This window comes from Exophiala bonariae, assembly GCF_035927105.1.
Source record: "Exophiala bonariae strain CCFEE 5792 chromosome Unknown scaffold_1, whole genome shotgun sequence".
In the NCBI taxonomy this organism is placed as follows: Eukaryota; Fungi; Ascomycota; class Eurotiomycetes; order Chaetothyriales; family Herpotrichiellaceae; genus Exophiala; species Exophiala bonariae.
This window is the reverse complement of record NW_027042476.1, coordinates 2,295,161-2,307,637: the sequence shown is the minus strand read 5'-3', so window position 1 is coordinate 2,307,637 and position 12,477 is coordinate 2,295,161. Positions and strand designations below refer to the sequence as shown.

Sequence of the window (12,477 nt, the reverse complement as noted above, 5' to 3'; positions counted from 1 at the left end):
TTCGAGGACAAGGGTCTTGAGGTGGACGACAAGAAGTGACAGTCTGCAGTTCAATGAATCCATGCAGTGACAGGGTCCACGTCTTCTCCAACCTAAATTAAGTGGCTTCCGATCCCATTTCTGTTTAAAAAAGCTCGTCTTGAACAAATTCTATTTGCGACCACTCTGGCAGATCGGACTTGCTTCGCATCACTTTCGGCAGTGCAATGCTTTGATTATCATACCTATTCCGATGTCCATCACACAGGGGCACGCGCATTAAACCCTCGGAGGGCTTATAAATTAGTTAGTTCGACACGGGACCCAAGTGACTCAAAACGAAACAGAAAGATTCAAGTCCACAAACAAAAGACAAACTCAAAAAGATGAGTCGAAGCAAATAAAGATCATGGGAAGATGTCTCCCTTGAATGCATTTGTATATATAACATAGTATATATAAGTTCTGTACCTCTTTTCACTCGTGTTCCTCTTTTCCACACATATTTCATGTTTCCCCCCATTTTTGCAAATTATATACAACTTCAAGCAGCGCTGTGATGCCGCATAGACCGTGACTAAAAATTACGCGTTTGTTTTTAAAAACCATAACGTATGTGGGTGAAACATAGATCCCAAAATCAATGCTGATGCCGACGCCGAAGTAACCCAAGAAGCAAAAACCATATTTTTCACCCTCTAAATGACAAACGCAGCGACAGCCAGCAATGCAGCGAGGAAGCCAAATCCGACGCTTTGTCTGTTCGCAGCGCCGGTGAAGGTGGCAGCGGTAGGACGGGTGCCGGATGCTGTGCCTGTGGGAGCACCGCCCGCAGCAGCAGCGGCGGTGGAGGTGGCGGCGGGTGGCGAGCCAGCTCCGTTGCCTGCGGCTGGGGCTCCTGAACCTGAGCCAGAAGAGCCAGTGCCAGTCGCCAACGCGGGTACAGCAGGGATGAGGCCAACAGCCGGTGCAGTGGCGGTGCCGGTTGACTCTGTGGTGACAAACTCGACCTGGGGAACCGTGTATGCGGTGGTGATGGTCTCGCCGCCGCGGGTCTGGATCAGCGTGAGGGTTGTGACGGGGATATTGAAGCCGCCGGAGGGAGGGCCAACGGGGGGTCTGGTGCCACGGCCGTTTCCAGCGGTGACGGTCTCGGTGGCAGTCACGGTCTCGGGTACGAGCGTGATGGTTGGGGGCACGCCGGTGCAGATGCCGGGGTTCTGGGGCACAAAGTCGGCGCAGATGCCTGCGAGGTAGGACAGTGCGGCGGTGATTTCGCTGTCGGACGTAGACCATGCGGACACACAGGACTGAACGTTTGCGATGAAGTCTGCGGAGGGGCAAAAGCATGCGTGGTCGCTGTTGCTGCGGCAGCTGGAGACGAGGCTGAGCCAGGTGTTGAGGCAGCGCGGGAGGACTGGTGGGCATGGCGAGTCGTGGTCTGGTGGAGGCGGTGGTGGAGGGAACGAGCCGCTGCTGGTAGTGGTGGTGAGGGTCACGATGGTGGTTGAGCTGGTGAAAGGTGGGAGGGTGAATGAGCTTAGTGAAGTGGTTGGGGGTGGTGCTGGGGATGTTGTGCTGGTAGTGGTGGTGGATGTGAAGGGTGGTGGAGGTGGTTGCTCGCCGGGTTGAGTTGTGGTGGTGGTTGAAACTGGCGGTGGTGGGGGAGGAGGAACATCTCCGCCTTTGGTGGTTGTAGTTGTGACTGGTGGAGGAGGGGGAGGTGGCACATCACCGCCTTTGGTTGTCGTTGTGGTCACTGGTGGAGGAGGTGGTGGTGGAACATCGCCGCCCTTGCTGGTGGTAGTGGTCACTGGAGGAGGCGGTGGCGGCGGGACGTCACCTCCCTTAGTTGTCGTAGTAGTCACTGGTGGCGGCGGGGGAGGTGGTACGTCTCCTCCCTTGGTCGTCGTAGTGGTCACCGGAGGTGGTGGAGGAGGCACATCACCACCCTTGCTGGTCGTTGTAGTCACTGGAGGCGGTGGAGGCACATCGCCACCTTTGCTGGTTGTTGTAGTGACCGGAGGCGGTGGAGGAGGGGGAACATCTCCGCCCTTTGATGTTGTGGTAGTCACTGGTGGAGGAGGCGGTGGCACATCACCTCCCTTGGTCGTGGTTGTCGTGACAGGAGGAGGCGGAGGAGGGGGCACGTCGCCACCTTTGGTTGTCGTTGTAGTGCTTGGGGGTGGTGGTAGCTGCTCTCCAGGTTTGGAGGAGGTGGTGGTGACTGGCGGAGTAGTAGTTGTGGTCAGTGGCTTAGTAGTGGTCGTCTGAGGAGGTCTGGTTGTGGTGGTCGTCTTGGAAGTCGAATGACACTCGAAGCCGATCGAGTGGATACCGAAATCACAATCCTTTCCGCCCTTTGGAGGAAGTTGGAACGTAACCTCATGCGCACCACCGCACTGCGAGTTTTGCACTGTGGAGCCGCCAGCCTTGCAGGCAGAAGTATGCTTGCATTTGGAGCCATCAGGCATGGAGAAGATGAAGTCAATGTCGGTGTCAAACGCGACAGAAACGTCAAAATGGGTGATGGAGAACTTGTCGCCTTGTCCCGAAGAGATCTTCGGTCCACTGCTGCCACCTTTGGGAATGGTGCCTTGAATACATTTCGACTGTTCGATCCCATGTCAGTATTCAAGCTTCCGGCAACGATCCTCTGCTGGCTAGATTCGGCTTACCTGAAAGCCGGTCCGAGTTTCCAAGGACCTCTTGCGGTTCTTTGGTTGAAAGGAATCCTTGCAATCAAATCCACCGAAGTTGAAGCCGTCGTAGTTGTTGAAGCCACCGGGGGGCAACTTGGACCAGTCAAAACCTTTACCTTGATCGACGGTACAGTTATTGTTGGTGTTGCCGGGATTGGAGAAGCTTGGTTGGTCACCCCAGCTCGTCGTAGCAGCCTGCTGCACGAACAAGGCAGAGGCCACAAGCCCTGCAGTCAATGCGGACTTCATGGTGATTATCAAAATCACTATGCTTTAGCTGGCGTTGGTTGTGATAGTATATATAGAGAAGCAAGTGTGAACTGAACTGAGCAGTAACGATTGTTGGTTGGCCACCTTCTTGAGGTGTAACGATTGTGGTTGTAGCGAAAGACTAGCTTTTGTGATCAAGCAAATGAAAATGGAAAAGGAAAAAACGAAAGTGATGGTACTCAAAAGGACCAAGAGGGATGAGGATGGAGAGGAGGAAAGAGAAGCTTGTCATCTCCAAGGAGGACTTGACCTACATTTGTATGAAAACCTCATGGTATGGGTGACCGTGGATGCGTCAAAGTCACGATTCGAATTCATGAACATCGAAACACCCCACTCCACCATCAACATGTTTTGATAGACCATGCAACGACACTACTGGTGTGCTCCATAGCTGGGTAGCGGAGACATCAATTCAAGACATTTTGAAGAGAGGGGACACAGACAATCGGTGGTCCGTCCACCAAGGCGCGCGCCACGGTCAGGTTTCGAGGTGGTTGAAGCGATGAACATGAGCATGATTTTTCTTTCCCAAGCGGATATGGCGGTTCTCGACTGTAGCGAGCGCAAGGCTCGGACATCCAGAGCCAGAATTAGCAAAGGCTGGGAGAGCCGCATGGTGAGGAAGGCCAATGAAGACACGGAATGACAGACAGGGGCGTCCAAACGAGTCAAGCGGCTTGACCGAAGAGCCAGCCTTGGGACAAAGGAAGTTGAAAATCAATTCAGTGTTTCGAAACAAATCAGGAGGTGTTGGGTTTGTCGAGGACTGGCACGAACCCAGACACGACTGGGCCGGCACGCGGTTGAGGTAACTCTGGAGTCGCTTGGACAGCTAAGCTCTTAGCTGAGGATAGTCCACTATCGAGGCTGTGTCTGTCCAGTGTCCAGGTCGACCTCCTCGCGTGGAAAGCTGTGGATGACAAGAATTGTAGAGAAGCGAATTGGTAGCTCCTGGGCGCTTGCAGGGGAAGATTGCACGAGTTACAAATTGAGGTCGACGGTGGAAAGGCTGGGCCATGTGATTGGCAGGATAGACGTCCGACTTGGTAAAGCTTGAGGCGCCGCTTAAAGATTTTCTTGGCTGTGGATCTCCCGCCGTTTCAGCCACGGCTAGTCCACTCTGGGTTAGTCGCCGAGCAGGAGAGAGACATGCCGCACGGGGAACATGGGAGCAGAAGGGACTATCATCAACTATTGCCATATGCGAGATCGACCACTGATGGCAAAAGAGTTGCGAGAGTCAATTCCCCCGAGAATCCAGTCTCAATTCAATTGAGTTCGACGGTTGACGGAGTTCGAAGCAGTTTTGGCACTGTCACACAGACTTGAGGCTCCATTCGTGTCTCGGTTCGAAGCACCATCACAGATCAAGATACATCCTCCTTACGAGGTACGGAGTGCTCTGAACAGGTCACTGTATCTGACAATTATTACATAAGTGGTTTTGTGCATCCTTATACTCGTACTTCTACAGGATAAATCAACTGTTATGGTGTCAAAGAATCCATCCATCCCTTTGCGGCCACCGAGTTCGTCCCGACGACGACCAATTTCTCCTCCCCTTTTTCCCGCATTAGGATGCAAAGAAGCGATCCAACATTGTAAAAAAAGTGTCTATCACTCCACTTGGAGATCTGGCGGTGGGATCCCCCTCAATGCTTGGACCGTGGGAACCTATACTATATCAAGTCCAACTAAAAAAGGACTCTTTCCGAAACGCAAAACATCATGTCTGATTCATGAAGTCGTGACCAATCCGGCTGATAACCTGCCCTCTTGACATACTGAAGTTCACTGGTGTCGTGCTCTGTTGTCGTCGTCTTTACTCACCATTGACTTGATGGCCATTTGTTTGTCCCTGAACCTCTGATACAGGTTCATTTTTCTTGCCTCGACCGTCAGGCATCGACCCATTGGTACAACCGTTGGGGTGACCATTCAAAACAGGCGACCCCACATCGATAGTCGCCTTCGGCAAGACTTGCTCCACGCTAATCTTTCCCAATTCGTCCGTCTCCCGCTTCCCACTTGGGGGACTATCAGCACGATCTGTCTTCTCGCTTGTCTCTGTGGGAATGGAGTTGACTCTTTTCATGACTCTTTTAAAGGGGCGTCTCAGTTTTGGCTTTTCTTCCCACTTGGGGGGTGTCTCTCCGTTTGGCTGCTTCTCAATCGGACTTTCGGCCTTCTTCTCCGAGGCGTCTTTCTCTGCGACGCTGGGTGCTTTGTCGTCTGAAGCCGGAGTCGTCGCAGCACCTTTCTCCGCCGCTCGCACAGCTGCTTTGGTGTTGTTCAAGTATTCGTCCAGCATCGCTTTGAGCACATTCTGCCGCACTGGTTTGGCCAGGTAGTCGTTCATGCCCGCTTCGAGACATTTTTCTCTGTCGCCACGAATCGCCGAAGCGGTCATTGCGATCACCAGTACCTGGCTGACATTGGGGTCCGGGTCTGCTCTGATGGCCTTGGTGGCTTCATAGCCATCGAGCACGGGCATTTGAACATCCATGAGGACCAAGTGAAACGGCTTCCCCTCTTTACTCTTGGCTCTCAATGCGTCATACGCGAGCTGACCATCTTCATACGCTTCGCACTTGAGTCCGATTCTCTTGACAAAGGTAATGGCGATTTTTCGGTTAATGTGATTGTCTTCGGCAATACATACTCGTAATTCTTCTCGAGGGATCTTGCTCAAATCACAGAAGCTAAAGTTCTTCGGCTCCGTTTCTGGACTCGCGGCTTGCGACCAATTCGCCATCGGGTCGGGGTCTTTGGCGGCGATTTTCATGTCCTCATATTTGCTACTATTCTTGGGTGCCTTTTGGAAGGTAAGAGTAAACGAAACGTTTGTCCCTACACCAGGAGTGGATTCTATCCAAATTTTGCCCCCAAGGACGTTCTCGATCATCGCCTTGCAAATGCTGAGACCGAGACCGCTGCCTCCATATGAGCGGGCCGTCGAGGAGTCTGCTTGGGAAAATGGTTGAAACAATCGGGTCAGCTGTTCCTGTGTGATACCGATACCTGTGTCGACCACGGAACATGTGATCTTGACTTTGTCCCGTGTTTCGGCGATCTTCCTCGCCCGGACCGTCACAGAGCCCTTGGGCGTGAATTTGTACGCGTTGCTCAACAAGTTCATGAAGATTTGATGAAGCCGCACAGGATCCCCAAGGACGAGGTTCTCCTCGATGGCCAGATCCTCGATGGTTTGAAGACCGTGTTCCTGATTGGTGTATGCCAAGGCCCGCACCACCTCCGTAATTGTCTCCTTCAGACTCAGAGGCACCGTGAACATTTGCATCTTGCCCGCCTCGAGCTTGGAGAAGTCGAGGATATCATTGATGACGGTCAATAACGTGTCAGCACACACTCGAATGCTGTCGGCGTATTGTTCCTGGTCTTTACTGAGAGGAGTTCCCTTGAGAAGTTCCGACATGCCGATGACTCCATTCAGCGGAGTTCGGAGCTCGTGGCTGACGTTGGCAAGGAAGATCGATTTCGCTCTGGCTGCTTCCTCTTTCAATTTCACATTGTGCATGGCTTCCGCCTCGGCCTTTTTCGCCTTGGCCTCTGCCTCGCGGGCGGCGGCCAATGCTCTTTTTTGTGATTCGACCATACTGGCATTTGATGCACTCACCTTGCGGACTTTTCGGTACAAGAGGGCATTTCCCAGCGAGATAGCGACTTGATTTGTCAAGAGGTTCAACACAATCATGTTCCGTTGAGTGAAACAGTTCGGCCGCCCTTCCAAGTGGATGACTCCCATCAAGTGATCGGCTTGGATGATGGGAATCGCGATGATGGAACGTCCGGTTGGATGTCGTGTCAAGTATGCCTCGCCAACATTGGAGAAGCGGTCGTCCTCGAGGACGTTCTGCACAAAGACGGTTTCCTTGGTCCGAAGGAGGTAATGTGTGATTTGCTGCGCAGCTTGATCGTCAACCTCGGAGAACGGGATACCGTCTGGATACGTCTTGACACCGCTCTCGTGGTCTGCGCTCGCAGCGACGCACCAACCCTGGTCTTCCGAGTCGATGACAATCGCGCAGAATTCGGCCTGTCCCCCTACCGACTCCAGGATGACCGAGATCATCTTGGATAACAGATTGTTGATTTGAAGTTCCGAGCTTATGACGCGGGAAAATTCCAGAATGGACGTCAGATCGAGAATGTCGAGCCCGAGACCAGGGACGTCTTGCGGAGGGTGCGCCTGACCACCAGATTTCGGCTGAACCCACGCGTTGGTGTAGTCGCGCTTGTTCTGAATCTGCGCTTCCTCCTCATTCGCCGTCAGGGTATGTAAATCTTCGGTCTGGGTCACGGCATCCATGGTCCTGGACGTGGTAGCGGTCTTGATCAGCCACTCGTGCTTCTCAGCCAACTGCTTTGCTTTACCGCCTGCACTAATCCTATTCCATGCGGCGATGGCTTCTTGAATCATGACTTTCCCGGCTCGCTTCGCTCCACGGGCGAGAAGAAATTCGGCCTGCAGCTCGACAGCCAAAGCCTCCTCGATGGAAAAGCCGTGGACTTGGCAATGATCGATGGCGATCTCGAGGTTGGAAACAACCTGGTAAAAGACATTTGTGGCATCTGCGATGGCGGCTTCAAGAATATGAGACCAGGCCAGGTAATTCACGTCGTTGACCTTGCCCCACTCGTCGATAAATCTCTTCATTGCCCTTGCATCCTCAATGTATGGTGCACGTTCTTCCTCGGGTTTGGTCTTGGCGACGGCCACAAGCGCCATGCCCAGGTAGAAGCGAGTGCCACACACCGGTCTGTTAGACCAGAGATCATCCAGCGTGGTCGCCACCAACCGTCGGCCTTCTTCGACGACGTACTCGTGGTATCCCATCAAGTAATAGGCGACGATGGAGACGGCGTGCCAGATATCTTTAGGACGCTCAGCATTGGCCGCATACTTGGAACAGTCAGCCAACCACGTGTCAATGACAAAGTCCTGGTCGTTGAGAAGTGTCTTGGCATCTTGATTCAGAGTCTTTCCCTGTAAGGCTCGGGTGACTTGTCTGGTGGCGACGATCAGGGTGCCTCCCCGACGATCTTTGATCCAGTCCTCAAATTCTTCCGGGCCATAGTTGCAAAACGCCTCGACCTCTGCGAGATCTTGGCCCGCCCAAAATCTGGACAGCGCCATCGATCCGATATTGAGAATACTGACGAATTTGTCCCCAGAAGCGAGTGAATATTCCAGGGCGTTGTCGAGGATCGGAAGTAGATTCCGAACCGGCGTTTGATAATGGCCGATGAATAATGAAAATAGAGTCCAGCCGCGTCCCCGAGTCCAGGAATCATCATAGAGTGTAAAGTAGTCTTGTGCAATCTCGCCATAGCTGATGCCTAGCTCGACGTCCTTGAAGCGACCAATGACAGCGGCACCGAGCATCGTGAATCCGAGACCTGCTTGCACGAAATTGCCACAGTTGAGGATAGCATTCACATAACCAATGACCCATTGATACCAGAGCTGGGCGTTTGACCAATACAAGGCGCCGAGAGCTTCGCTCAAAATTGTTCCGAGGGCAATCGTCGTCTTGTCTTCGCTTAGCGGTCGCGCAACGAGCTCTGCCCTGTCGATCCCGCGAAGGCGGAATTCCAATTGCTTGAACCAGATATCACACTCATCCCACGTCATCTCCGGCATAGGGTGGCCGAGTTCCGTCAAGCAATCACGCTGACTGGCAAAGGCATCAAGGAATTGGCCCTGCGTGGCGAGAATCCGACCCTTCAAGATGTAGGACCTGGTCTTGTCTGCCGCACAGCGTGCGTGTTCGAAGGTCTCTTCCAGGAGGGCTAAAGCCTCTTCCAATTGGCCCTGAGTATACATCGCTTCCGCGCAATTAACGTGAAGTTGAAGTGTCTCGTCATAATGCACATCCGGGTTGTCGGTGTTCCATTTGTCATCTTGAAGCAACTTGAGCGCGGTTTGGTAATAAGATAAAGCGGTTTCCGCCGCTCCTTGTTCACTGGCTTTCTGAGCCCCTCTCCAAAGGACATCACGGTGTCGCATTCTCGTGGGGCATCTCTCCTTCACAATATCCGAAGACATGCAAAGATGTCTGGCAAGAGGATACAAGTTGAACTTGCACTTGCTCAGGTAGGTCATCATTGTCTGGGCGATGATGAAGTGCATCTTAGGCACATTCTGACATTCCCGCAACTCATTTGCGGCCGTGAGGGAGCGGGCGTGGGTGAATCGAAACTCGTCGTCATTGTCGCCAGGTTGGATTATGTACATGTTGACCAATTGTTGCAACCCGTTGACGAGATCCGTTTCGGACAGGTTGAACAGCTTGACTCGATTCGGGCACGCAGCGTCATCGCCCCCATCACGTCCATCTTTGTAGAAGAGTTCACCCGACATGATAGCCGAAATGAGTTTGAACGAAAAGCTAGCTCCAATGAGCGAAGCCCACGCGATGATGGACCTCGAGGCTGGTGGGAGTTCTTCGAGACGTCTGGAGATGTAACCAGCTTCGAGACAGCCGCGTGAGCTGAATTCGTCAAAGATCTTGTCCAGATCAAAGGACCATCCCGAGGCTCGATAGTCATAGTACAGGCAGTTGCGCTCGTAGCAAGTCTGAAGAATGTCTTTGACCAGGAACGGATTGCCCTCTGACTTGGCGTACACCACGGCCGCCAGAGGAACGATCGTGTCGACAGATTGAGACATGGTGGCTGCCACGTAATCGAAAACGTGCTTTTCGCGCAGATTGCCCAGTTCTATCTTATTGAGTGCATCTAGGTCCAGAATTTTCGTTGTGCCCTCGTGAGGCTGCCCGTTTTCGGTCCGGCTCGAAAGCAACAGGACCACCGGCACCTTGGCCTTGATGATATGCATGAGTAGTTCTATTGATTCTGAATCTGCGGCTTGCAGGTCATCCAGGCACAAACATATCAATTTTCCGGTGGCGATGGTACGGAGGACATCCATGTAGGTGTTGATCAGTCTAATGGATTTGGTGCTTGCTGGGCCCCGGAGGAAATCATTGGCGTCCCAGGCGTTGTGGGCGGCGGAGTTGGAATGGGGTTTGGCCGAACTGTCGACCGTCGGAACCTCGGTATTGATGCTCTGGGTTGCAGTGTCCGGCTTCATGAGAAGCTTCTTGGACAAGATGGTGACATCCAGAAGCGTGGCGGGTAAATCCAGCATGGAGGAGAGAATGGGCCAGAACGGGGTGACGTGTGCTCGGAGGTGCTCGTGATACGGAGTGTTGACATCTTTCTCTGAGAATATCTGTCGAAAGAGACTCGCCATTGCTTTGATCAACGGCTCGAAAGGGGAAGGTCGTGCACGGTCAAATCTTGCCAGGGCAAAATACCCGTGACGACGGATCGCAGGCTGTACGGCTTTGAGTAATGTCGTCTTGCCCACTCCTGACGGACCTAGGATGGTCACCACCTCGGTTCGGCTCTTGCGCTTGAACTTGTGACTGTTTCTCCGTCTGGTCATCATGCCCAGTCCGTCGGGAGATGGCTGCATTCCACCGGACAGATTACTGTCTCGGTCTGACAAGACATCTAGTGGGGTGCCTCTGCCTCGTTTGGCAAGCAAACCACTTTTGGCGCTGAAGCTCGAGTTGAACACTGCACCGTCCAGTCCGATCGTGGTCGAATTACTCCGTGATTCTCTGTAGCCAAAAGACCCGGATGACTCGGAGCCTTCCCTGTCATCGTAGCCATCAACGCGGCTGTCTGAAATGGAAGAATTCGAGGCGGCACTGTGTAGCGGCTGCTGGGCCGGAAGGTGTCGGGACGAACCCTGGCGCTTGTGGACTTTTTCGATGATTTTGGTTATGCGCTCGGTCTCGGTGTGTCGACCGAACTGCTTGGAAGGAAGGATGAAGAAGGAGGAGACGTCACGCAGACCGACCTTGTACTGCCTGATCTTCTCCTGATCGCCTTCACCAAGCATCTTCTGGATTTGCAGCAGATCATATTTCAGACCACTGACTGAGTGATAGCGCTCATCCATTTGTTTCTGGGTCATTTTGGAGATGATGTGGGAAATCACGTCGGGTATGTCCATCCGGATGGCCGTCACCATGGGTAGCCGATGTGCCAGGACACGTTGGACGATATCGATCGGGGTCTCGGCGTCGAACGCGGGCTGACCGGTAAGTATCGTCCAGAAAATGACACCCAAGCTGTAGATATCCGTTCTACTATCTGGTTCTGCAGCCAGCCGGCCTGTCTGTTCCGGGGCGATGAATTGTAATTTGTTCTTCACTCCCAACTGACGGCTCATGGTGGCCCAGCCTTCACTGGAAAGAAGGTTTTCATATGCACGAGGACCGTTGCCACCACTCATGAGCTTGACGACATTCGACTCGCGGTTCCAATGAAATGTGTCTGCCCGTATCTCACCGTGAATGCACTTGGCGCCATGGTGTAGCAACTCCAGGACTTCTGAGGCCCCAATGGCGAAATCGAGGAAGGCCTGGAGGGGGACTCGTTCGCCCGGAGTGACGCGGTCGGGCGGATCGAGAGCACGGTGCTGCAGGCCATAGAAAGCAGGACCAAAGTCTAGTATCTCCTTTAGATAATTCTTGCCGGGGGCCTCGTAGACGCAAACGAGCATTGAATTGGCGTCGCCCGGGGTGGTGGGCAAGCGGAACATCTCAATGGGTTTGATTGTATGTTTGCAGTCCGGATCGGCATCTTTGATGATGGCCTGGTTGTAGTGGAATTCTCTCTCGAGGCGCAAGACATGCGTGCTGATACGGGCAATGACCGGCTGCCATATTGGTTCGGGCTCATCCTTGGAGGACAGGTTGTCGCTGTCGGTGGAGGCACCGCTAATACTGCTCCAGTGATGGTGTCGGAGAGAAGGACGATGGGCATCGAGTTTGGGGGAACTTCTGGAGGAAGCCGAGGGGAGGGAGAAACTTGTCAGGGTGCTGATGGAGGATCGAGGATTCAAGACGTCGATGTTGTGTAGGATGCCGTATACATGCCTAGATGAATCGCCGGTCAGTCAGTCAAATAGTATATCGGCGCACTGGGGACCAAAAGGGCTGCGTACCAAGCGTCGTACGAGGTGTGAAATGGGATGAACTGATAGGCGTCAGCGATGTCGAGAGGGAAAGACTGCGTCTCTTACCGATCGGTCCCAGGTATAGTTCGGAACTTGACTCAGGCGGTCAAAGAGCCTGCCGGCCGCAAGGGGGAGATCGTCACCCAAAAGTTCGTCCATCGATGCGATTCTGCACGGGGGAGACGTGCGTGCCAATTATGACATTGTAGTGGGTCTGCAGGTTCAGAGGAATCAATCTGTGCAGGTTGGTGATGCGGACGATGAGGGCGACGGCGCAATGGACAAGGCAGGAAAACGAGCAATGGCAACGGCGACAATGGAATTGACGACAGCAAGGTAGTCAAAGAGCCGAGTATGGAGGTTCGGGAATATGACAAACGAGTACGAAGAGGAAGAAAGTCGAGGCAGCGGGCTGATTACTCTGAGCATCCACCTGGGTTACTCGATGTGGTAGGTGGTTGCTAA

The 12,477-nt window shown here is 53.3% G+C and overlaps 2 protein-coding genes across 2 annotated transcripts; both read right to left on the bottom strand.

Annotated features, from left to right (window-relative positions):
- Positions 1-677: 677 nt before the first annotated feature.
- LTR84_000811 (uncharacterized protein) lies at positions 678-2,930 on the bottom strand (the record flags this gene model as incomplete). Its single annotated transcript, XM_064844440.1, has 2 exons — positions 678-2,591; positions 2,658-2,930. 2 exons carry the CDS (start codon positions 2,928-2,930, stop codon positions 678-680), a joined length of 2,187 nt encoding a protein of 728 aa, XP_064712300.1.
- Positions 2,931-4,776: 1,846 nt separating this feature from the next.
- Positions 4,777-12,171, bottom strand: LTR84_000810 (uncharacterized protein; the record flags this gene model as incomplete). The annotated part of the gene is made up of 3 exons (XM_064844439.1): positions 4,777-11,932; positions 12,001-12,032; positions 12,079-12,171. The coding sequence occupies 3 exons, from the start codon at positions 12,169-12,171 to the stop codon at positions 4,777-4,779; spliced, it is 7,281 nt and encodes a 2,426-aa protein (XP_064712299.1).
- Between the last annotated feature and the right edge of the window lie 306 nt (positions 12,172-12,477).